We start from the raw sequence: 27463 nt of genomic DNA, 5'->3' as shown, positions 1-27463 counted from the left end.
TTTTTTTTGTTAGTCCACAAATGAAAAAAGTTGAAAACCACTGCTGTAGTTGAATGAGCCTTGATCCAGTTTGATGGCTCTAAATCATGTGCTATTTGAAAGTAATCCACTATTCACTTCAACTCATCCTGCACTGACAAATAGTCTAGAAGACTTGTGAAAGGGTTGCGTCTTGCTCAGTTCATAAAATCCAAAAGGTCTGAAGTTTGGGTTCCCAACAGTGAATGGAGTCTTGAAAGAAATATTGTCACTGGATAATTGTCACTGGATGTGATTGGATTCAGGCAACCTGAAACCAATTTAAACCAAATTGGAGATATAGTCTCACTTAGGCTACACTAATAAAAGAAAGTATTTGAATCTAAAATATTTGCATTAGTTGGGGAATTATCCCATAAGAGCCTGGATCTACCATCTGTGTTTATCCTACGAACCAAGATAACAACTAGACAGCAGATTTCCATGATGCTGTTGCGAACGTGCCATCAACCTAAATGGCAGTTCCGTTAAAGGAAAAAATACAGCTTAGAGCTCACAGGAGAAGACTTTTACCAGCAGAACGGCTAGTCTCCAACCCTTCAGAAACATACGAATGGTTTGATAAGAAAATAATGAACGAGTTGGCAGCAGGCCAAAATTGCTACTAATTAGACTTTGATGGAGTTGTGGGAGAAACCCGAGTCTTTCTTCGCCTTTTTTTGATGGTGGAAAATGATTCAGAATGAACAGAATAGGGGACTTAGTCAGATCTCAGCTCCTTTCTCCAGACTAAGTGAAAAACATTTTAATTTACTGAAATGTGCTTCTGTAGTGGAGGACTTGGTGTTTTATAGTAGGATTTTCTGCACTTCTGGAACATGTCAGTTGTCCTTAAGGGTCAACCTTAAAGCATCCATACTACACAACACAGCAAGGCAGGGCTTAGAAGTATAAAGCCAAGCATAAAGAAGATGATTTTCTTTGAACGTGGCAAAGTTATAAAATCAGAAATTGCCCATCTGTAGAAAATCTGAAGATTCCTATTGGTGGGTAAACTATGAGGCTCATTTGAATATTATCCTGTTTATTTTCCTCAACACTCTTGGAAATAAGGGTAAAGGAGGAAAAGCATACTGTATTTGCATCAACTAGGGCTAGGGAGGTGACCTCTCTAGACCTCATGCTTCTTCCCAAGGACACATGGGGACACTCCAGGTTTGGGAGGTAACTCTGAATCAGATTCTGCCCTTAAAACTTCTCTTTGTGAAAGAATTTCATTCCTGACTTTGTAAAATAATTTCATTCTTGACTGAGTAGACCGAGTAGTTGGAAAAAAAGAACTGGCCAGGGGCAAGTGGTGTCCCTCAGGGGTCTGTGCTTGGACCGATGCTTTTCAACATCTTTATCAATGTTTTAGATGTGGGAGTGAAAAGCTCTCTGTCCAAGTTCAACACCAAGTTATGGGGCAGTGTGGCCACACCAGGAGATAGGTTGCAGATACAGGTGGACCTGGATGGGCTTGAAAGTTGGGCAGACCAGAACCAGATGAAGTTTAATACTTCCAAGTGTTAGGTGCTCCATCTGGGGGCAAAGAACCCTCAACATACATACAGGCTTGGTGGCGACAGCCTGACCTGCACTATGGCTGAAAGGGACCTAGGGATAATGATTGACCATCGTATGAATGAGCCAGTGTGATGCAGTGGTCAGCAGGGCAAACAACACACTGGCATGCATCAACCAATGTATCTCATGTAAAACTAAGGAAGTGATACTCCCGCTGTACTCAGCACTGGTGACACCACAGCTGGAGTACTGCGTCCAGTTCTGGGCACCACACTTGAATAAGGATATGGAAAAACTGGAGAGGGTCCAGAGAAGAGCCCCCCATATGATCCGGGACTTGCAAGCAAGCCATACGAGGAGAGGCTGAGGGACCTGGGGCTCTTTAGACTAAAGAAGAAAAGGTTAAGAGGGGACTTGATAGCACTTACTGCTATATCAGAGGAGTGCATCAGAAGCTCGGTGAACAGCTGTTCACAAGGGCACCCCAGGGGAAGACCAGGACCAATGGGTACAAACTTCTGGAAGGCCGCTTCAGCATAAATACCAGGAAAAACTCCTTCAGAATCAGAACTGTGGAATAAACTCCCTCCAAAGGTGGTGTAGTCACCTACCCTGGAGGTTTTCAAGAAGAGACTGGACAGTCACCTTGCTGGGGTCACCTAACCCCAGTTGTCTTCCTGCCTAAAGCAGGGGAGGCTGGACCCGATGATCTGCAAGGTCCTCTCCAGCCCCTGACAATCTATGAATCTACGCAGTTGCAAATATACATAATTATATATATTTGATACAGGAATAGAAACAAAGCAACTACTTTCCAAGAGGCCTGTGAACCTTTCTTCCAACTACTCAGTTGGTCTAATAAAAGATATCACATCTACCCAAAGAACCTTGCCATTCTTGTCTCCCTAGTCTTCAGACTTTATACTGGTTGAGGAATCTGTCTTTCCCCTAAACAGTCCACTAGAGTAGATTGGAGGCAGAAAGGATGAAGAAAGAAACCATGAATTGATGTGCTGGAGTAGGCCTAGTAAATACTCTTACTCGTTTGCGCACACATAGGCTCACACTTCTCTGACTTTGCTTTTGTCCTACATCTCTGCTCCAAAAGGATCTTTTCATTCCCACCCTCCATTACAAAAAGATAGGCTTTAATAGGCCATATTCAGACTTGACACAAGCACCTGCTGCCAGTGTTGTTTCAACAACTTGCATTACGTCCGACTTCAGCCCTTGAGTTTGGAGGGATTTATTAAGGCAGATTGCCAGTTTTCCAGCCACCTGCTTCAGTCCTCAAAACAACTCTCGGGGGGGGGGCTTCAGACCTCCCATGTTAAATGATGCAACCCAGCTTTAGATGCCTTTGTGACTTCAGCACTGAGCGTAGACCTCCTGAGGTAGGCATAAGGCATATTTTAAATTGATAGGTCTAATTTCCAAACTGATCCCCTCGTAAAAGAAATCATTATTTTTGAGAACTGAACCTCATCGTGAAATACTCAGCAGCATTCAATCTTCCTCCATAAATTCTCCAAAGCCCACAAGCTTCACTCCGAGGAAGGCAAGAACCTTCTCCAGGGAAACCTTGTCTGCTCTCACAGCTGGCCTGGGAGCCTGCATATTTTAAAGTGAAAATAAGTAACTTGCATTAAGCACTCCCTGGGCTCATAAGCTTGACAAGTTTTTATTCCTGAGCAGAGGTAGCTTAGTGAGGCAAGGCTCTCCCCAGTCTCTCAGAGCTGGAATGTAAATGTATATACAGAACCTTTTAATCGGCCTTTATTTTCACCACCCTCCACAGTGAAAATGTAGTCTATAACCAAGGAAGCTCCTTGCAAACAATGCAACATCAGCATTTACACTACACCCAGTTCATACCAGTTTGGTCACCCTCTCCACAACTTGATTAATAACTCTGGAAATCTGAGCTGAAACCTGAAAGACTGATATGTCTAGCTCTTCCAAATGTGTCAGATGCATATTAAAACTTCACAGTTCAGTGACAAACTAGGAGACGTGTTACGTTCCAAAAGAGGCACTGACAGGTTTATCAGTTTGGCTGATGCCTTTTCTTCCTTTTTTTCTTCCTTTTTTCTACCCCCTCCCTCCTTTTTGTTCTTTTTTCTTAACGTGTAGAACTTTTTGCCTGCGAAAAATAACACTTAAAGCTTAAAATCAGAACAATGCTCCTCAAGGTGAATGGCTAGACTTTTATTTTAAAATTTCATGCTACATAAATTCAGAAGCCATTGAGTACAGATAATTCCTCTCGGTAGAGACTGCGTATCAAAAAACCCAATGTCCTTTGCACTAAGCATAATATTTGCATTTATTTAAAAAATATATATATTTCAGTGCCCTTAACTTTTTTGTACAGACAGGAGCATTATTAAATATGTCCTGTTATCTGGATCGTTTGACTATTTTACAGACTAAAAAGTATTTCAAAAGCTGGAATATTAGAGTCTTAGATTATTAAAAAGATCTGGGGAAAAAAAATACTTCTTGATGATAATGAGAACAGTAAATAATTTTAAAGCCCTGTTCCACAAGTTAAAATGTCCTCCATCTATTGAATAATAAATCCATATCATACTGAAGCTTGAAAAAAAATAAATAAATAAAAAGTAGATGCGATTTTAAAATGGCAAACAAAACGCTGTCCTAATTCATGAATGCAGAAGACCCGTGATCTGAGCAGCTGGGCATGCTGCTAGCTGAGTGATTGCTGGTCCTGTATAACTGCTGCCTGCATCTGATAAAAGCCCTAACAAGGGGGCGGATCCAGTCCAGGCCCATCAAGAGGGTATAAAAGGAGACTCCCTGACCCGGAAGCAAGTGAACAGGGGGAGCAAACAATTTACAAGCTGGTCATAAGTCCCTCTCTTTGAAGGAGAGCCTTTAAGGTAACTTCTTAAATTAAAAGCAACTAACCCACGTATCATAGTACTTAGGGTTAGAAGGGACCTAAACAGATCATGAGGTCTGACACCCTGCCCCAGGCAGAAACAGGTGTCGGGATCATATCAGCCCAGCCAAATATCTGTCCAGCCTCCTCTTGAAGACCCCCAAGGTAGAAGAGAGTATCACCTCATATTTTATAATATAAATAATGATTAATATATTTAACCTAAAAATCGATAAAACTCCAGTTACGCCAAGACTTAAGCCCTTTGTTTAAGTCCCCTTAAGCGTGAGGGGGAGTTTGCTAGGGAGTTTGCCTGGAAACTCTCTCTCACCTTCTTTCACCATAAGCCTGGGTGAGAGGGAGCAGGTTAGCAGGGAAAAGGGAACTTTTGGGACCAAGGAGCAGTGAACAGGGCAGCTTACAGGGGAGTTTGTTAGGGAAGGACTGCTTGGAAACAGGAGCAGGAAGAGAGAGAGACGGTGGCTTAAGAGGCCCAGAGAAATGGCTGGAGGATGTCACAGTGCCAGAGCCACCGCCACTGCCAGCTCTGCCTCTGCTTGCATCTATCCAGTGCAGGTGCCTATCCAGGCAGGACCGCTCCCCATCGAGGCTTGCACTCAGTTCCTGGTTTGGCTCTGTGGAGGTTGCAGCTTACAGGCTTCTTCCGGTGACAGCTGGGGGGCAGGGGGTGCCTCCTCGTGGTGCCCCTCAGGGAGCAGGCAAAAGAGCTGGAGGAGGTGGCATTGCTCTGAAGCATCCTCCGCCATGAGGACTTCATCAATTAGATGCTGGTGGAGCCCTCTAGGACTGCTGAGGAAGGGCTGCCGGAGGCAGTGCTAGAGAAGGAAGAGGATGCGGACTCCCAGGAAGGTGGAAGTTGGACCTTTAGCAGTAAACAGCATCTCCACCTGCAGCAGATTGCCTAGAAGATAGATATGGAGTCCTAGCAACAGAGAAGGAGAAGCATATTCCATTGTTGGAAAAGGCCAGGCAGGCATCCCCAAGGTTGAAAGGATAGAGACCACTACCACCAAAAGGAAGCGATGTGTGGTGGTAGTTGCAGACTCCCTTCTGCACGGACAGAGACATCCATGACAGAGACCTGTTGTCTCAGGAGGTCTGCTGCTTGCCCAGAGCCTCAGTCCATGATGTCATGGATAGGGATCTCCTGAATTCACACCAGAACTGCATGGCATGGCCTCTTCTTTAATATTGGAGTTTCCCCCCACGTGCCACCCCATGCCACTGATTGGCAGAGGGGACACATTGCTCACCACATGTGCCCCATGACCAGGAGGTGAAAACTGCACCATCATGCATGGGTGGCTAGCAGGGAGCAACAGGACTCCTCTGCCAATTGGTGGGGGGGAGCAAATGGGGGAACTCCAAATTTAAAGAAGCTGTCACACCGTGCACTTCTAGAGTGAATTCTGGAGATCCCTATTCATGAAAGGATTACCAAGACTCATCTAGCCCTCTGACGACTACCCCATGTGGACACCGGTGATGCTGCCAGGGGTGACCCCAACCAGGAGCTCTCGGTGCAAGGGTGAAGGGGACAGGGGCTCAGGCGGTGTTCTCCTCAATCCTTCCAGTCAAGGGGAAGGGCCCAGGCAGGAGCAGGCACTTCCTGCAGATCAGTGCATGGCTACACAGATGGTGGCACCAGTAGGGGCTTTGGCTTCTTTGACTATGGGATGTTGTTCCAAGAAGGATTGCTAGGAAGAGATGAGATCCACGTGACAAAAAGAGGGAAGAGCATCTTTGCAGGCAGGCTAACCCGGTGAGGAGGGCTTTAAACTAAGTTGGAGGATGGGCACCAAAGCCCTGAGGTAAGTGGGGAAGTGGGTGAGCTGGAAGGGGCAACAGGGGAGGCCTTCTCCCAAGTACTGCCCAAGCAATACTCTTATACTCCTCCCTAGTTCACTGTCCAAGTGTCCACTGTTTGCAAGCACCCTTTTTTCTGTTTGTGGGGGAATGGAGTCCGGGAGAGCTGGCTGTATTTTAAGGAAACTTTACAGGTGCAGGAACAAACCATCCCAATGGACAGGAAGAGTAGCAAGTATGGCAGAAGACCAGCTTAGCTTAGCAGGGAATGCTTCAGTGAGCTAAAACATTAAAAAAAAAGAAGCTTACAAGCAGTGGACACTTGGACAAGCGACTAGGGAGGAGTGTAAGAGTATTGCTTGGGCATGCAGAGATGAAATCGGGAAAGCCAAAGGACAATGGAATTGCAGCTAGCAAGGGACATGAAGGGTAACAAGAAGGATTTTTACAAGCAGAAACCCTTCTGCAGCAACAAGAGGAGGATCAGGGAAAGTGTGGCTCCCTTACTGAATGGGGGAGGCAACGTTGTGACAGATAATGTGGAAAAGGGTGAAGTGCTCAATGCCTGTGCTCTTCACAGGAAAGGTCAGCTCCCAGACTCCTGCACCTGCTGGCACAGCTTGAGAAGGAGGTGAGCAATCAGCACGTGTACAAGTCCATGGGGCCAGATGTGATGCACCCAAGGGTGCTGAGGGAGTTGGCATTGATGATTGCATAGCCACTGGCCACTATCTTTGAAAACTCATGGCAATCAGGAGAGGTCCTGGATGTTTGGAAAAGGGCAAATGTAGAGCCCATCTTTAAGGAAGGGAAGTAAAGGGATCCAGGGAACTGCAGACCAGTTAGTCTCACCTCAGTCCCTGCAAAAATTATGGAGCAGATCCTTAAGGAATCCATTTCTAAGCACTTAGAGGAGAAAAAGATGATTAGGAACAGTCAGCATGGATTCACCTGTAAGTCATGCCTGGCCAATCTGATAGCTTTGTATGATGAGATGACTGGGTCTGTGGATGCGGGGAGAGCAACGGACATGATGTACCTCGACTTTAGCAAGGCTTTTGATGTGGTTGCCCACAACACTCTTGCAAGGAAGCTAAGGAAGTATGGGCTGGATGAATGGACTGTAAGGTGGACATGAAACTGGCTGGATTGTCAGACTCAACAGGTAGTAATCAGTAGCGTGATGTGTAGCTGGAAGTTGATCTCAAGTGGAGTGCCTCAGGGGTCAGTTTTGTTCAATATCTTCATCAACAACCTGGAACGTGGGATGCAGTGCACCCTCAGCAAGTCTGAAGATGACACCAAGCTGTGGGGAGTAGTAGATACATGGGAGGGCAGGACTAGGATTCAGAGTGACCTCGACAAATCGGAGGTTTGGCCCAAAAAAAAAATCTCATGAGGGTCAATAAGGACAAGTGCAAAATTTTGCACTTAGGAGGGAACAATCCCATGTACCTGTACAGGCTGGAAGCTGGCTGGTTGTGCAGCAGCTCTGCAGAAAAGGACCTGGAGGTGACAGGGGATAATAAGCTGAACAGGAGCCAGCAGTGTGCCCTTGGTGCCAAGAAAGCTAATGGCAGACTGGGCTGCACTGGTAGAAGCGTTGCCAGCAGCAGAGTGAGGGAAGTGATTATTCCCCTCTATTCAGCACTGTTGAAGCCACATTTGGAGTAGTGTGTCTGGTTTTGCCCCACGCCCAATACAGAAAGCATGTGGAGAAATCCAGCGGAGGGAACAACAATGGTTGGTGGGCTTGGGCACATGTCTTATGAGGAGGGGCCAAGGGAAGTTGGCTGATTGAGTCCAGAGAAGAAGACCGAGGGGGGATTGAACATCAGCCTTCATCTCCCTGCAGAGGGGCTGCAAAGAGGATGGAGCTGGGCTGTTCTCAGTGGGGGCAGATGACAGGACAAGGAGCAATGGAGTTCAAGTTGCAGCAAGGGAAGTTTACATTAAAATTAGGAAAAACTCTCACTGGTAGGCAGTAAAGCACTGGACCAGGCTCCCCAGAGAGGTGGCATCTCCATCCTTGGAGGTTTTTAAAGACCCGGCTGGACAAAGCCTTGTGTGGGATGATCCAGTTGGGATTGGTCCTGGTTTGAGGAGGAGGTTGAACTAAATGACCCCCAGAGGTCCCTTCCAGCCCTAATTTTCTAAGAGACAAGGAGAACAAAATATCACTGTTCAGAAGTCGTAGTAGAGATGTTGCTCTAATAAAAGATAACAAGATTTTCACAATAAAAAATTCTTTAATTGGAAGCTTACGGGCACAAACCCCCTTCATCAGGCATTGCAGAAAAGATTGTAAAAGTTCTCCTGGGGAGAAATGAAAGTTCATCTTTCATAGGATTTCACAGAGGAGTCAATAGACGGAAAACTCCTCTGAGCAGTCAGTTCATAGCTGATCTGGAACCTCTCACCTCCTGTGAGGATCTGGGATGATGTAAATGATGCATTTTAATTGGCCGACTGGCTGGATTTTTTTTTTTTTTTATTCTCTTTAAGGAGATCTGTATGTTACTATTAAGAGTAGTAAGCCATAAAAGTAAGTAAAAAATGAAGACCAGAGCAGGTAGAGGAAAAGAGGGGAAAAGAAAGAATAATTTGTGGACCTGAGCTGAAAAATGTCTTTATCCTTATGGTTCTGATGTGGAGCTCATTAAAGACAACAGAAAGGCTCCCTATGACCGTAGTGGGCTTTTGATCATGCCATAAAGGAGAATGGGAGCAGAATGCCTATGTAGCTCTATGTGATATACACACTAAGTAATCTTTTGACAAAGAACTAAGGAAAATGAGGTTTTTAATCCATCAGATGCACCTCCATGAATCATTCAGTTGCCTGCATGGATTTTTGTCCCCTTGTGCCACCAAACCAGACTCCAATTTTAATATCAAAGAACAACAACAACAAAGCTTCCTGGAAAATGAGAAGTTTACAGAATGTAGTTTACAGAGAAGCAGTTTGAGGTGACCTTCCTGAAAGCTAACCTTGGGAACGTGCTGCTGGGAAGGACCGCCAGGCCATCTAATCCAACCCCTTGAACAGATACAGGATTCCTAAACTATCCCAGAGAGATGTCCATTTCAAAAGCCTCCACAGAAAGCGATTCCACAATTTCCCTATACGGTGTGCTCCACTGTCCTTTATTTTCTACAGTTAGGAGCTCTTTTCCTCCCCTGAGGTCCAATCTACACTTGCGCCACTGCAACTCAACGCACTTGCACGTGGCCTGTCCTTTGTAGAAAGAGAGGAGAAAGTTTTTCATATTCTTGAATAAAACTATTATCATTCTCCCCCCACCTCCCATCAACTTTAAACTACACAAGCCTACTTCCTTCATGATTTCCTCACATGGGTCACTTTCTACCCCCTTACCATCTTTCCTGTATATCTCTGGACCCTTAGCTGTTGTTGCTGATCTTATGTGCCAATATGATCAATACATTCTTTATCCCTGCATCCAAGCCATTAACAATTGATGACCTGCTTAGGTCAGGCCATTGATGACCTGCTTAGGTCCCTTCCAACCCTACCAACTATGAAACTATGAAACAAAAATGTTATACGAGCACTGGACCGAGAACATACTCCTGTGGACCTCTACTTGGCACCATCTGCCAGGCTGACATTGATCCATTTACAGTCTCTTGTGGCTTGAGCTTATTCAGACAATTATGTACCCACCTAATGAAAGGAGTTACCTGGACACCACATTACTCTAGTGTATATGTGAGAACGGACCATGGGGCTGTCAAAAGCATTAGTAAAATCCAGATATATTACATCCATTGCATTCCCCGGATCCACCAAATTACAGTAGTTACCCAATCAAAAGAGGAAATCAGTTGGTTTGACATAATAAGTCCTTAAGGTTTCCGCTAGTAATTTCCCCACAGGCTCCAGGTACCTAACAAACTGACATATCCTTTATATTCTCATTTGCTATGGCTTCAGTCTCCTTCAAATCTACTATAACTCTTACTTTCCACCTGCATTACTGGAGGGGATGATCTTCCAGGAAAGGCAACCACTTTAGAAAGTGGCATATCCTAAGGTTTCAAAGGACTGCAGCATTGGTATGGTGATGTTACTCATTGTACTTAGGCCACACTGAATCTGTGCAATTTTAAACAGTGTTAAAAGTTAGAATATGCTGTGAGCAGTCACATTAATGTTAATACCATTTCTTACCTGCATATAGCTCTCTTGCCCTAAGAGGACTGGTGAGCAGGGGCATGGCTAAAAGCCAGCACACGTGGGCAGTCTCTCTCTGCTTTGGGTGGAAGAGAGGGGGCTGGGAGCAGTGCATCCTGGGATGCTGGAGTACTGCACATTGTTTTATCTCCACGGAGCAGACTGAAGTTACCCTAACACAGACTAGGCAGTATGGCCCAGAGTTAACCCTCACCTAAAATGGCGCAACTTTGAGACACTCAGAGAGCACTTAGCAAAAGTTAACAAGCAGACACTCTCATTTTAAGTGCTCTTAGTATAGTCTAAAAGTAACATGTAACTTCACCCATAATCTCTATGTTTCTGGGAAAGAATAGCAAGCACGTTGCCTACCAGCCTTGAAGGACGTGGGGATGCCCCTGTGCAAAGGGATTTTCCTTGCGCATTCCCTCCTGGCAATACTCTGCTTCTAAGCCTTTATTCACTTGAACATTAAATTCTATAGTATGGGCCAAACCCTAACTAATGTTTAATTATCTTGTGTCTTTAAATAGAAGGGACAAGGGCTGGATGATGGAAGGCAAACAGGGAGGTGCAAAATCCTTATCTTTTACCCCTGTGGAATGACACCAGTTTACACTGGCTGAAGATTTGGGACAATATTTGCTTGCACCAAAACAAATACATTTGGGATGTTTCACATCTGAGCTCAAGTAATCCAAAGTATTAGAAAACCCAATGGAAAAGACAAGCTCACTTTCATCAGCAGTCATGCCAAAAGATTTCACAATGGAAATGGTTGTTGCGCAAGCCTACAGATGAGATTTGGTAGTAGGATATTGAGTTGCATCCAAGTCAACAGGGCTTTGTGCAAGTCCCTGAAAGATCAAATCCTGGGGAGTTAGTATATCCAATATTCAGGAATGGCACCAGAATTTGAAGCCTTCCCTTTACCCAGGGGAGATGTACAGCATGGCCAGAGGAGCTCTGAGCTTCCTGCATGGAGCTTTGTCAAGGGCTCATAACCTTCACCTGGAAAAACAATGCCCAAGACTGCAAGCATTTCTCCTTACCCATTCAAATCTATAAACCGAAGCCATTAGGTCTAGAGATTAACATGACCCAGAATAGCCATACAAATTAATACCAACTTCACTGGGAAAAATCATAGAAGAAAATATTTGCATTTTATATGCTGCAAATGTCCCTTCTCCCCTCCCCCTCACTCCTGGTTGATCCCTCTATAATCCATCTGCGGAGCAGACTGCCTAAGGTAACTTCTCTCCACTGCCCTGCAGTCAATCCAACTGTTATTGTTTCCAAACGTTTTTCAGCTGTGGGCGGATCAACTTTAGTGCTTAGCCCTAGGACATTTTTATTTGGCTAATCCTTGTAAAGTGTTTGCACCAAACAAATTAATGATGCATTTTCCCCTAGCAAAATGGTTTTACAGTTTGTGTATTACTCAATGCTGCTTTTTCATTTGAGTCTATTTGCAAACGGTCATTTGCTCGCTAAGGGTGAAACTACAAATGGGTGGAAGGGCTATTTTGTTCTGTATTTATTTAGAATATAAATGGTGCCTATTCACAGTGTTACATGCCATACTATATAATGCATGAGCCAGAAATGAAATGCAGACTGCAAATAGACATATGAAAGTAATAGTAATAATAATAATAATAATAATAATAATAATAATATGGAAAGTGAAAATAATTGTTTCCCAATTAGTATAGCTGCATCTTTTATGCAAACTTTTAACTCCTTAACAGGAGCCTGGAGGGAAAAATAAAGAATTTCCAGCCTGCCTGGGATATTTGTAGTAGGAGATTTGGGCTGTCTCAGTTGAGCACGTTTTTTCAGCTGTCTTTTTTTGTTTTTTGTGGCTGCACCACTGCCTTGATTATAGGGTAAAATGTATAGAGCCCTTGTCAGAGGCAACGCGCAGAATATGTCAAGTGCACCAGCTTCAATCCAGATATGACTTCAGAAACTGAAGACTGGAGTGTTGCATAGAGATGCCCAAGCAAGCTCTTTGGCATGGGGTATCGCTCCAGTGAAGGCAGTGAAGGATACTTTAACTTACTGCTTACTGAACTCCATGTTGCTGTGGCTGGGAAAACAAAGTAGGTTAAAGCTGAAGTGTCAAACATACAGCCCATGGGCTTGATCTGGCTCATTCGTCCGGCCCATGGACTAGACCTATAGGTCCAGATGAGCTTGACAACTTGGTTTAAAGCAAGTTCAGTGACCTACTACTTGCAGGTTCAATGCTACACTTCAGGTCTCAATAGTAGACATACCCTATGGAGTTCCATGTGGAATTTACTATAAATGAAGAAAGGTTTGGATTTTAGGTCACTTCTTTCCCAGGAAGATCATCATAGCCATAAGTAGGGACCTACTTAAATTGCAGCAAGACAAAGGGTTTTTCATGGTCCATTTGCAGTGTGCTGAACCATTTTTGCAGGCATTATGCAGTGACCCCACCCTCTGGTGGAAGGGGGAGGAGGAAGCTACCATCTTGATTGCTGGCCACCCTTTGTGCCACCCCACCCCTCAGTGCTGATTGGTGGCGAGGCCCTGGCAGGGGGTTGTAGGGGTACCTGCCATCTTGCCTGCTGCCCTTCATGTTGCCCCACCCCTTCATGGTGCCTTCCCCTTCCATCAATGAGGACAACTGTCTTCCACTGGAGAACCAGCCTTGTATTTTTATTACATTTTTGTTCTGGTTGATTTTGTGGACTTTAAGGATTCACCAGACAATCCCAGATTTTGCAGTTTCCATGAACCCCATGAAATCATGAATCAAAAAAGTCCCTAACCATAAGTAGAAGAGGCATAGCATTACCAAAAACAGGTTCAAAAGGAAAGACACATTTACAGTTGACTTGCTAATCTGAATCTGCATTAGAAATTAATTAGCTAAGTCAAAGAGCAACACGGAAACAGATCCATATCATGCAGCTATCCAAAATTAAATTAAAGTTGCCACATCTAAAAGTGATACTGGATACAACAGGCATTAGCCTAGGAGCCTCAAAAAAGCCATACCCCATGTGAAGAATAGTTCAGCAGCTGCAATCCCACTCCCTATCAGACCAAGAGAGGCCTGGCCTGACATCTAGTACCATTTAACCAGTGCAGCCTGTTCCATGGTTGTGTTGTTGGCAACTAAACCGACGTCCCCACCTAGGCTATCCTGTGTCAGGCGGGTGTGTGGACAGCCAACAGGACTAAAATCAACACCTGTTAAAGTGCAGGTGTGTTTCCTGTCAGCCAAAAGCAACCCATACCTGGAAAGGAGATAGGTGCCACCAGGTCATTCTGCCCAAAGAATTACCAATAATGCATGGCATCTAAGGTGCCCCAATAGACATGGTCACATCAGGACTGGACTGGACTTACAATCCCAGCAAGAAATAGAAAAATTGTAAACTTTCAGCTTTCTCTCCTTCCCACCGGAGCATGGTGAAGAATTTGATAGTCCAAAGATAGGTCCTGTGTCACCCCAACGAATTGGCAATAATTATTGTATGCAAAGTAGGTTGGCACATCTGAATGCACGTGGAGTGCCATGAAGCTCCAGGACAAGCCAAGTAAAAATTCATTTTTCAAATACGTTGAAGCAATTCAGGACTAATTCTTTTTCACTATAGGTGGACTTACTCTCTGGCCTTGTCGAGCAGGTTTTAGAATCATGGTGCAGAAAAGGCCTTAGCATACATTAGCACAATTATCAGTCCAACAGTAAAATTAAGATTATGAACACGCTCACTATAATTAACTCACTAAAACTCTTCCACAAGCATCAGCAGCTTGAGTAGAAGTGGAAATTATGCTGCATCCCACTAGGTTTGCAAGCCACTTAAAAAAATGACCCTCTTCAAGACCACACTGGCAAGAGACACATTCTTCAAAGGCTTTCACACATCCTTAGTGCTGTGCTCCTACAACTTTCAAGTCAATGGAAAAGTCACATGCTCATTTTTTATTATGGGCATACCACTTTGCCATCTGAATAGCTCTCTATTCACTTCCTTGCTATTTCTATCACTGTTTTTCATGAGTTCTACAAAATGTCCTAGCTTCTGAAGAACTTTCTACTTTTCAGCCCTTACATCTGGAACAAAACTCCCCAATATTTCTTTTCTACATGACCTCTCCATATTCTTTCAAATTTTACATAAAAAACCCTGTTTTCTCCCTTCCTAATGCCCGGATGACTCTCTCCCCCCACTACTCTTTATGCACATGTGTATAATTGTATTTTAAAAACCTTCTAAACTGCCATATACATTATATAAATAAAACCATCTAAAAATAAAGTGGTACTCTATTGCCACCCACACTTCTTGTCCGAGCGATATGTGCAATCTGGACAGCCCCAAGCTGCGTTGTGTATGCAGGTAAAGTAAATTCTGAATTATTCAACACTTAAAACACTGAAAAATCATTTACAAGTTACAAGAAATAAGATTTATGCTTTATGTCTCCCAATCAATAGCAAGTATGTCCACACACAGCTGATTTATCCATACTGAAAATATAATTATAAACCTAGTTTCCTGTGAACCACAGAGTCCTTTTGTAACAAGATTATTTAAATACAAATGGGATTGGAAAATTGGTTTTAAATAGCTAATCTGTCTTGTCTTCAACTCCAGCTGTAAAATTTACTAACATCATAAATGTGGGCTGAGTGAAAATGGACGAGGTATTCTGATTCTCCTCGCGATCTCTCTCCGCAGCTCTCTCATTATCGTTAAAGTGGATGGCAGTTGCACACACGCTCGGGAGGAAAATAATAAACCTTCTAATCACTGCAAGGAAAAGAAAGGGATTTTACTGGTGATGTGGTCATACATATACCAGTAAATAAACATCTGTCGTCTTAGTGGGCTACTAAATATCTTTGGGCTGAATGCTTAGATATGCTAAAAAATAGTTATGCAACTCGGGAACCATTACAAAGACTCTGAAAGGGTTAAAAATGCCTTTTGATATCATAGACTGGATAGGGATTTTTCAAAAGGGAGGGAGAGCCACCAAAATATAGCTGATAATCCCTGGTCATTAAGTCATGCACCTGGGATGTAAAGGAGACTCAGCTTCAAGTCCTCTGAACTGAGCAAAGCAGTGAAAAAAAAAGAGTCTGCCTTTTTTTTGTGAATAATTTCAGAAGGCCCCATTTTCATTCCAATACAAGGAAAAGAAAAAAAAAGATCTGAAACCTCGTAATTTTATGTGAATTAGGATTCTTGTTTTTTGGACAGCCCCATTTTATACTACCCCTTTGCTCCCAACTCAAATCAGGGAGGTCATTTTGGATGGGGTAGTGGGAATGAGTGGCATTGCACCTGCTTTGTGCAATCTAAGGCTCATCCAAAGAGGCTAAACTAAAAAAAAAAAAAAAAACTCAATGGCCCCAAAATATAGAGAAGGGAAAGGAACCAGGTCCCTTTATGTGCCTCTCTAGTCTGATAAAAAAGCAGGGAATGTCCAGTGATTGGGCACTTTCTGGAACCTGGGAGTCCAGTTCAGGCAACACAAATGATGATGGGCCTAGGAGACAAGACTTAGGAAGAAAGGCTGAAAGAACTAGGATCATTTAATGTGGAAAAGAGAAGACTGAAGGGGGATTTGGTAACAGTCTTCAAATACCTGAATGGCAAATATAGAGAGGATGGAGATGGGCTCCTTTCTGTGGCGGTAGGGGAGAGGACTAGGAGCAACATCCTCAAGCTGCAGCTGGGGAAATTTAGACTGGAGATTAGAAGGGACTTTCCAGCTTTGGGAGTGATCAGGCATTGGAACAGGAAAAGCTGTGAAAATCGCCATGCCTAGAAATGTGCAAAAGCAGGTTAGACAGACACTTGGCTGGGGTGCTTTGGTCAGGGATGGTCCTTCCTGGAGCAGGAGACTGGACTAGATGACCTCATGAGGTCCCTTCTAGGCCTCCGTTCCAATGATCCTATGAACTCCCTGTTTTACTACAATCGTCCCGTGTAACCTTGACAAGTTACTTAGGTTCCTTCAACCACAGTTTCCACATCTGTAAAATATAGCTAATGTCTCCTTTATACCCAGCAGGGATGTGAGGAGAAGAAATACATTCAGAACTGTGAAGGGCAATACGGCAGGGGCAAGTAAGCCAGGCTTTTTGCATTCAGAAAGCAGCATTTCCAGAATGCCGGTGGGAAAAATGGTTTACTGCACCTCCTCACCAATTAAGTGTATTGCCTTTCTTTTAGGTAGTTCTTTCTTTTAGGTAGTAGACAGATTTCATAGAAAAAAGTAACATGAAAAAAGAAATTGAACCAAACACCAAGTTCCATCAAACTCAAAGTCAAAAATAGACTCCCATTTTCTGGTAGCTAGAAGTGAGCTATCAGATGTCAGCAATAAGCAGGTGTTTTTGTTCTTTGCTGCTACTTCTTTTTTTGCCAAGACAACCAGTAATACCCATATAACAAAGCACAGACTTCTAGGCACTTTTACTGAACTGGGAGCTGAACACAAGACTCAGTAGGTCTGATACATAACTATATTTTACATTCATGTAGAACATTTCACCCAAGCATTTCAGTGTAATAATGAATTCACTCCATTGAGAGACGAATCCCAACATTGCCATACTTGATGTTTTTCCTTAAAAAGTCAAAAGTCATGAAAATTGCAACTTTAAGAGAGAACCATAGGTCGGTTTCTAGCCTTTGTGGTTCTAGAGAAGAACTGACAAATGAACTCTCCCTAATAAGAGAAGACAAGGGGGAAAAGGCTATGAATTACACTACAGCAAGGCAGGAAACACTTTTTCCCATCCTGCAAATGTTTAGGTTTCCACTGTTTCTTTCCCATTTTGTACCAATAACTTGACACCAGTGGGCAATAACGTTTTGTGGCAGTAGGCCAGGACAACACAGCTTGGGTCCTAGGTGGGTCAGCAAAAGGTCCTGGCTGCTGCCTGTCTGAAGCACAGCATGGGAAAGCTCCAAGCCACCCAAATGCCCATTTGCAGTGCAGCCCAGATGAAGCCCTCACCACCTAAGACCCAGCTCCAGCGCCCGGTTGACCTGTAACTGCCAACAACTTGATGGCTCGGACATCCACTAACGATATCCCTGGCTCTGTTTGTTTGGGAGTGGGGACATGAACCCAACTGCTCTATGTCTGAAACATCTGGTGACTAAACTATTTGATCTTTTACAGCATGGGAGGAGAGGGACAAAGAGAGCTGTGCTTCTTTTTGATATCGAGCACAATTTCCCATGTGCCCTTGAAGAATCCTCCCCAAATAAAGTTTTCACCAATCCCAGTAGCTTCCTGCAAAATATTTCAGTTTGCATGAATTTGCTTTTGCCAAAAAAATGCAGTTGAAAAATTCCTAACAAGCTCTTCAAGTGGATGGTCCGTTTAAAACCCATGCCTTAAAAAAATAAAAATACAAAAAATCCCCCCAAAAACCAAAAACCAAAACCAACCGACCAAACAAACAATGCTGAAATCTTTGGGGAACTGACATGGATTTTTTTTATGTTTTAGGGTCAGGAAAACTGCAGTTGTTACAACCACTGTAAAGTTCAGGGGAAAAAAAAGAAGAGAAAGGATCTCAAAGTAGAAAGAAAAAACCCTGATAGAACAAGAAATGCAACCACTGATAATGAATGATGTGTTGCTTATAATCTCCCAGGAATAAGTCTCCCTCTTTCCTCCTCACCGCAGCTACAGCTCACATGTTTTAACTGACAGAATAGGCGGAGCATGAGCACTGTTAGCACAAATTCAGAAAGAGAGATCTATTAGGCTTCTATCACATTGCACCTAAATAATTTAGGCAGAAAGGAAAAAAAAACAAGTCAAACCAGTGCAATAGACTTCAAGAAGGAGGGTTGGGAGCACTCCCTTAATGACCATTATGATCAACAACAAGCCCTTTCTGCTTTATTAAATGGAAAAAAGGCTGCTGTTCTTTCCTGCAGAGATTCATCCTGCTTGTACTTATTAAGCTAGGTGCTTTGGGTTTCTGCAACCAGCTAACTCATTTGCCTACAACACTTTAAATACTGTTTGAACTATGTCTTCCCTCCACCCAGTGTAGACTTGAACGTGCCATTTCACACATGTGTAAGCATCTCAGGCTCCAGTTTGCATAAGTTCCATGCTCTTTTTGTAGCTTGTGATTTAAGAAAACCCCTAAACTCCAGGAAAAGTCAACCTTAATTACCAATTTTCACTTCACCTCAAATAAAAAATTATACAGAAATATCACTGGTTTTCACTGTTTCATAAGTTCTTGACTCTCATGAAGGTTTTCAACCAACCAAGGTTGAATGCCTGATCTATAAGAGTAGGAACAGACATTGCACATGTCCCTGGATGTGTTGTGCACGTGTTTGTCCCAGAACAGAAATATCCCAGGATTGGCACGTACACACATCTCCCTTCTATTCACAGTTTAGTGAGCAGGTGAATGTACTGCCACTTTTCTGCCACTGATTTAGTCATGCCATCCTAAAAGAGTCATTCACAGAGATGACCGTAGCAGGGTGTGGGGCCCGGAGCAAATCAGCCTATGCGGGGCCCAGACACAGCAAGGGTGAGGGGTGGCAAGCGGCTGGACGTGAAGCCAGCCTGGCTCTGCAGGACCCCCAAAAAGCAGGGGGTCCGGGGCAGTAACCCCAATTTGCCCCCCACCCCTTCCCTTCCCCAGGAATGGCCCTGGCCATTTAGATGACTTTTGCAATATCCCAGAATAAACTAAACCCGTGAACCTTTTGGAGTTTATCCCAGGACAATGGACATGGACCTCTGAAGGATGGCATCTTGTCCCAGGACAAAGTGGTTTATTCTGAGACAAATACAATCTCTGTCAAACCAAATAAGTTTGGATTTTTTTTGTAGGGCATGTTAGAATATGCTCAGTAACAACCAGTCATTTTTCTGCCTAACCTAAATTCCTTACTAGGCCCTTTTCTGGGTTGGAATTGCATTACTTGCATCACATCAGAAACGCACTAGTTTAGCAACTCTGCACACAGCAGCAGTATACCCAAATCATTCCCCCAACTCAATTTCTCTCTCTAATTCTATTTCACTTTTCCATTACATAGAAAAAGAATATACTGCTCATTCTGACACATTTGCATCACAGAACTTTACAATATTACCCTTCAAATAAGAAGTCCCCAGATCTGTTGAGGCTTTGGAAGTTGCAACAAGGTCTTTTTCCTGAAGCACCTTCACGCCTGATTATGTAGTAAAGCAGGAGAGTTCTGCTTCTTCATAAATCCTGATCCACTGCTAAATGCCTGCTGGGTATTTTCTCACTGCTGTGTGCAATATTTGGTGCCAGATCAGAAACTCTCTAAATTGGATCCTTAGGGCATGAAGATTTGCTACTGTAAATTTTACCAGTTGTCTTCTCAAGTTCCCTTTTTAGAAGTAAACTTTAAAAAAGGGGAAGAAAAAGGTTTAAAAAAAATTGAAAGGGTGGCAAATCGGAGTCCTAAAAATAGGCTCAATCAGCAAGGCCCATCTTTTTTGGCAGGCAGGCCACAAATTAGACTCATACCTTCCCCAAGTTCCACCCTGATTCCCTTTCTCTACCCAATCTGCTGCTTTGCTTTCTGTACCCTTCTCCATACTCCCTGCCCCGTCTATTGCTCTGCTTTCTGGCCTACCTGCTACTGTGTTGCTTGTGCTACACTTAGGCTAGGGACAGAAATTATACATAAATCAGTATAAGTGATCAGAAACCGGTTCATATCTCTAACATAACAGAAGTTCAGTACACATAAATCACTTTCAAAATGGCTGAAGCTGGTTTGATATAAACCTGGATTGATGTAGTTTCAGACTTAACTGATTTAGGTTACATTGGTTTATTAAACTGGCTCAGATCCTCTGCAGATTCAAGTTAACTCTCAGTCCCCCTGCCTCCCAGGATGCTTTACACTTCCTGCACAGGGTGAGCGGACTAGCCTTGGCCCAACCTGTCTGCTCCAGCCGAGCAGGGAGGCATGCTCTAGCGCCCCCTGGCACCTGGCCTGGGCCACTGCAGGCATGTGACTGCATTTCTAGAATCAAAAGTAAATGTCTGTTCACTTGCTTATTAGTTCAATCTACACAGCTTAGACTAACCTGCAAAAATTGAATTGATTCAGCCTTGGGCTTTTTGACTCTCTGTTCTTAAACACAGGGGCTGCCCATGCCATTCGTGGCACCCGTGCTACAGGTTGGCCACCCCTGTCCTGAATCATGGTTTGAAAAATCATTGTTAAGTGTAAAATAGCCACCGCTATGATCCCCAAATAAATACAAGCAATGGTAATAGGCCAGGAGGTTTGGGTTTAGCTTTCATTTACCAGAGGGCAATTTCTGCAGTGTAGCTGATGCATTATAAATCCTCAGCCACACTTACCTGATAGAAAATTTGTTCATGTGCCCTTGCCCATGTTTTTGGAGTCATACTTAAAGACTCAGATTCTGCCTACATACCAGTCATTGTCTGAAGTCAAAACCCTGATTGGAGCCTGGATTTTGCAAGCATTCTGTGCATTTAATTTTGAACTCAAAGCATTTTTACACCTCCTGATTCGTGACATTATGAGTGCAAGGAAAACCACGTGAAGTTTGACAAAATCACTTTCCTATACAGTTTAACTGAAAGTACAGAAACTTTAAGCAACTTTACCACATAGTAAAATAACCACAGAGGCTGAAATGCAAAGCAGTTTCATTATCCTTCCTCCCTCTCTTTAATAATGTTTGTTCCCCCTTTTTGGGTGACCTGAGATTTGACTGGGGAACATCACAAAGGAAGGGCAACACAGAAAACCTGCTATCGTCATCACAGTCATATTCATCATAAACTTGAAGTAAAAAAAAAAAACAACTCATGGTAAACTTCTGTTTAAAATTTACAACAGGGTCCTCGAACCAACATATTCCAAGGTTAAGATAAATATTTGAACTTCTGGGCTAGGTACAGACATTCAAAAAGCCCAAGGTGGAATTGACCCAAGTTACATGGTTTTCTGTAAGTGGCATAGTTTAAATCAGTAGCGAACAAAACACACATTTGCCCTTTGGTGGGCTCTGTGCACCGAACTTCTGTTCTGTTATGAGTATAGACTGGTTTCTGACCACTTATACCAGTAAAAGTGTCACATCTGTACCTGGCCCTGATGTTAACTCAGCATGGAGCTGAATCCTTATGTTCTCTTATTTTCAACCAGAGTAGATTTACTACTATCAAGTCACATCGTACAAGTGCATGACAGTACATTAATTGCAATGCAGGCCATCCATCCCATTATGAAGAGTATAATAAACAGAGGAAAAGAAGACATGGCCAGTCCAGCACAAACACTCATATAACAGGAAGGGAGTTCTACACTTCTCCATGGGCATTTTACTTCATAATTGTGCTTCTGATCCAGCTGTACTTTATATAGCCGTAGCATCAAAACAACAACCATAACAATATCCATCAATATCTTAAAATGCATTGAAAATATTCGAGAAGGCATGTTGAGCACAGTGGGCACATATATACATGCTATTAATTCAAAGCAATACACTTCCTGTGTTTGCACGTGCAACTGGGACCACAGCAAGCTGAGCTAAGGCAGTGAAGTCCTGGATGACAGAGGGTCTGTGGGGGTGGAAAAATCAGCCTGCCATCTCGGGGCTGCTCTGAACATGTTTGGCACAGCCCAAACATCCTGTGCCCAAACCAGTTCAGGAGTAACCCTGCTAGGCACTGTCTCCAAGACACCCCTGCCTCCTCCAATGGCAGGAATAAATGGCTTCCAGCACTGTCCAGCCAGTGCACAAGAGATATGGAAACAAGGCTTCACATAGTTCTCAAGGAAGGAACCTACAACGTAGCAGTTCCATTCACCCCAACCCTCCTGAACTCAAGTCTACTGTGCTCTGTAGTGTAAGTGTGGCTCTGATCCCCCCCAAGTAGCCATGTGACTTAAGGAATACATCCTTTCTCAGTGTCCCATCTGATGCTACACACAGAACCAATGCCATAATAGGGACTGGAACAGTCTTTCCGTGTTGAGCTCTTGGTGATGACCACCAGACCCTGCTACTTACTCTCCTCTCTGGAAGAAGAACTTGTTAAAGCAAAAGTCACATATTCAAATCCCAGACTGAGCCTGAACCATCAGGAGTTACATCTTCCTCAAACTTGACAATGTGATGATAGCAATCCATCTGGAGGAAAGCAACCACCTACCCAGATGCTGTCCTCTTGTCTGTACTGCTTCCAATTGCGCCCCGTGTCACTGAACATGAGAGTGTAGCTTGTCACCCAATCTGAGCTCCCATACCTCCCTTGGGTGGCAACTCCTGCAATCTCAAGTCTGTCTCCCAAATCAATCTGGAGCCATTGTTGCTGATTAGATTCCAGTGGGGACCAACCACCAGCTCCTAGGAGAGATCAAGAAAAAGAAAAGGTCTTGAAGAGGGCATCTCTCAGTACCGATACAAACATCCTTTGAATCATAAATTACTGCAAACTTGCCTTCCTCTTCATCAAACACGGAGACATACCTATGAGTATTTTTACGCATGCGATGCTTGGAGATTACAATAGCACCCAAGCTTATGGTGTCTGTGCTTATTTAATTACAGTAAAAGTTGAATCTAATTAAGGAAATTCCAAGGAAATCTCCATTTCCAACCACTGACAAGCACACATCAAAGAGGATGAAAGCTCTCTGTTATAAAACTATATTTATCACCACCACATCTGTTTGCACAGATTCTGGGATGCAGTTTTATACCTTCTATTTTGCTTTAACCTTCTCCCTCCTCCCCCACCACCTTTATGTTTTGAAAGATGCTCATAAGTGCTCGTTATTGTGATCTGTGTAGAATATTTGACAGGAGTCTTTAATTGCAAGATGCCGTAAGACAACATTGAAAAGTAATAGGCTTTCAGCACCGTGATGCCTCTGTAACATGACAAGAGCCGTGAAATTTCAGCACCGTTGGTGAGATGCAGTTTGCAAAAGAACTGCCAAGGGACTGGGTTTATTTTTCCTTGAAATGCTATAGTGAATGAGGCACAAAACCACTTTTCCTGCTAACCACCTGTTTTTTGTTTTTTTTCAGATAACATATTCCTGCAGAGGAGATTTCAGCTATACCTTGATAAAGAGAGAAACAGTGAATTAGAGTTTGAGAAACTGAATGTTCATTAAATTCGCCTGTACTAAGGCGACCTTGATTTGCGGATCAGGTACCATTTTGAAGGAGGCATCTTCAACCTGTGCAGGCTCCGAGCAAGCTCCAAAGTCCAGACAGACATGCTTTGTGACTTCCTCTTCCCTAATGACTGTGCGTTATGTGCAGGGTCACAGGCTGACATGCAACAATCCATGGACCTACTGTCATCAGCCTGTGACAACTTCGGACTCCCAATTAACATGAAGAAGACCGAAGCGATGTTTCAACCTGCACCAGGCACAACACCCCAGGATCCACACATCTCAGTTAAAGGCCAACAACTGTCGATGGTCGATAAGTTTGCCTAGCTGGGCAGCACGCTCTCCCGTGCTGTCTACATTGATGACAAGGTCAATGTGAGACTAGAAAAGCTAGTGTGCTTTCGGCAGACCCTGTAAGTCAGTCTGGGACTGCAAAGGCATCAGAATGTCGACAAAACTGAAGGTTTACAAAGCCATCATCCTTCTGACCCTCCTCGATGCCTGTGAAACCTGGACCATTTACCAGCATCGTGCCAAGAAACTAAATTACTTCCACCTGTGCTGCCTGCAAAAGATGTTAAAGATCAAGTGGCAGGACAAGATTCCTGACACCAAGGTGCTCAGAAAATCAACTCTCCCCAGTATTCATACCCTGCTGAAATTGGCACAGCTAAGATGGGCCGACCACCTGTCAAGAATGCCTGACACTCACCTGCCAAAGAAAGTCTTTTATGGAGAATGGTCAAATGGATCATCCCCCCCCAGTATTCATACCCGGCTGACCCTGGCTCAGCTAAGATGGGCCGGCCACCTCTCAAGAATGCCTGACACTTGACTCCTGAAGCAAGGCTTCTATGGAGAGCTGTCAAACGCAGTACGCTTTTGCGGTGCAAAGAAGCGGTACAAGGACACCCTAAAAGTGTCCCTAAAGAGTTTTGGCATGAACCCAGTCACGGACGCAAATTGCTTGCGAACGTCCATCCTGGAGGTCCCAAATCCAGAATGGATTGTCACCCTTTGAACAGCAACGCACGGCAGAAGCAATGAAGAAACACATGTCCAGGAAAACGAAAACCTCCCATATCCAGTCCTCATTGCTCTCCTGCCCCTGCTGCAGCAAATTGTTCAAGGCAAGCATTGGACTTATAAGTCACCTACGTACTCACGTGACCTAGCCCTCACCCTACTTTGTTCTCTTCCCTTTCCCTTTTTTCCCTCCTTTCCCACTTCTTTCCTCCCCTCCCCACACTGGATGCAGTTGTTTTTGCCCATAAAGGATGAACAACACACGAAGGTAGTCCTTGATTTTGTTTTTAAGTGAATAACTGAAAAAGAAATGTAAAAACAAAAAAACAAAACCAACAACTCCCCAAATCCCTTGGGTTCCTAAGACATGACACTCCACCCATTTATGAACTATTTTGGTTATCTGGAATAAAACACACAGAATTCACCAAAACCAAATCTCTTTTCCCTACCTGTAAGCTCTTTTATTAATGATTCACTTTCTGCTTCAAGACTTTCTGCTTATTTGGGGAATAATATCCTGGGGTATATGGTACCTAGAGAGTCCCAATAGAGTAAGGCAAACTTTCAAACTTTTAACAAGTTTTCTGCAAAGAACCATACAAAAAGAGATTGTAACTGAGCTGATGCTTATGATTTGTTTGTGGCCTGCTTTGTGTTGTCTTTCTTTTCCGTTGTAATAAAATAGTTATTGTTCTGAACACTTGTTTTTTAATTGGGGTATCTCCTTGCTCAAGGCAAGAGCCTTATGAAACTAAAACAACAAGACTCCCACCTTTCAATTAAGATTTGTCCCATGTCTTCTGTCTCTCCAGGCAATAACTTTTTCAGTCATTTGAGAAATAACATTCTTTGGTGCTCCGGATCTTTAAAAAATAAACAAAAATATCCTTTCTACCCCTTATCACAGATTCACAGAAGTTTAGGGCTGGAGGGACCTCATGAGATCATTTGGTCCAGCCTGCCTGCTCTGGGCAGGGAAGACTGCTGGGGTCAAATAACCCCAGCAAGGTGCGTGTCCAGTCTCTTTTTGCAGATCTCCAGGGTAGGCACCTGCACCACCCCTGCTGGGCATCTATTCCAGAGTCTGGTCTCACGACCCGTGAAGACGTTTTTCCTTATATCCAGTCTGAAACCTTCTTTTAGGAGTTTATGACCATTGCTCCTGTTTTTGTTTTTTGGGTTTTTTTTTTACCTACGGTGCTTTGGTGAATAGTTGTTCACCTATCCCCTGATGCTCTCCCCCGATATATTTGTAAGCTGACACCAAATCCCCCCAAAATCTTCTCTTTTCTAGGCTGGAGTCCCATATCTGTCAGCCGTTCCTCGCATGGCTATCAGATACTTTCACTAGACTTCAAAAATAACTCTTAAAGGGATATGGAGAAAAGACCTTTGAACAATTTGAGAGTTGCACGTACTTTGACAGATCAGATTCCAAAACAGAAGGCAATAACACCTAAGTTTTTATATGCAAGAAAGGATAAAAAAGTAGTATAGAAATCCCAGGGGCTGTTGGACAATGCAAATCCAATTTTAAGGTATTCATTGGATTTGTGGCATGATGTCACTGACATCACCATCCTAGGAGGTTCGTGCTGTGCGCCTTTGGTGAAAAATTACTAAAGCTGGATTTCTCTTGCCTTAGCCTCACGGCTTCATCAATCCATCTGTCTGACAGCCGTTATGGTAGATCACTCTACATAACGCCAAATCAGAGGTAGCCCAACCATTTGTTGATGAGCTGTCCTCGTAGAAATCACAATTCTTTCTACTGTTATACTACCCTAAGCATCATCATAACTGAGCATTTCCCAAGAGTTTATTAAACAATGTGTTCACATCTATCATATGTAGTTCATTCCTTCTCCCACCCACTTCTCAGGGGAAAATTGAGAGCACAGCAGAGTTTTCTTTGGAAAGGTTAGCAATCTATTTAATCTGTATTCCCAACTATGTGTTTACAGTAGAGAAAGCTAGTCTGGAATGACACCTTGCACTTGGAGTGACAGTTGGGGAAGTTTGAAATGGGCTTTAGCTCTCAAACTAACGCTTTCAAATTGTGTCTACATTGCCCACTACCTTCTGCTGTTTTTGGAAGAAAGTAAAGGCAGCTTGTATTTACTAATTACATTATTTGCATTTAAAACAGAGCATGATACAGCAATCACAGCTCACCCTCTGCTCCAGCTTTCTGTAGCTTGTTCTAATCACATCCAAAGTGGTCCCAGCAGCTGCATCCTGTCTTCCTACTGAACAGATTAGAAAAGGAATCCCTTCCCAGTTCCCTCCCTCATTCCAGCCATGTTGCCATTGGCTTATAGCAGCACAAATGAGGACACTTCTCTACCAATGCAATATCTGGTTAATTAGAGGCAGAGATCCACACTTTCCCTTACTGCTTTCCATTCTCTTGCTCCAATGAGAAAATTGCAACGCCCACAGCACCTGCTTACTGCTGCATGGCTTCAGCCTGAATCTGGATCACTTAACTTCCACAGACCTCCTGAGGCTAAAAAGAAAGGCCTACAAAGGATGGAGGATGGGAGTCACCTCCGAGGAGGATTATTCTGCACTGGTCCGGTCCTGTAGGGAGCAGACCAGGAAAGCCAAGGCTGCAACTGAACTCCAACTAGCTTCGAGCATCAAGGACAATAAAAAGTCCTTTTTCAGATATGTGGGGAGCCGGAGGAAAAGCAGAGGCAACATTGGACCCCTGCTGAGCCAGATGGGGCAACTGACAACTGACGC

General features: G+C 43.6%; 1 protein-coding gene across 1 annotated transcript in view; it reads right to left on the bottom strand.

The window, feature by feature from the left end:
* CNTNAP5 (contactin associated protein like 5) overlaps positions 1–27463 on the bottom strand; it is a 446813-nt gene that overhangs the window by 290122 nt on the left and 129228 nt on the right. Inside the window, exon 3 of the mRNA XM_025203314.1 lies at positions 22711–22904. Coding sequence (XP_025059099.1) covers positions 22711–22904 — 194 coding nt within the window. The remainder of the gene's footprint in view (positions 1–22710; positions 22905–27463) is intronic.

The sequence above is a fragment of the Alligator sinensis genome, unplaced genomic scaffold (genome assembly GCF_000455745.1).
Source record: "Alligator sinensis unplaced genomic scaffold, ASM45574v1 scaffold510_1, whole genome shotgun sequence".
In the NCBI taxonomy this organism is placed as follows: domain Eukaryota; kingdom Metazoa; phylum Chordata; order Crocodylia; family Alligatoridae; genus Alligator; species Alligator sinensis.
Note: the sequence above shows the minus strand (reverse complement) of the source record. Positions and strands in the feature narration are given on the sequence as shown.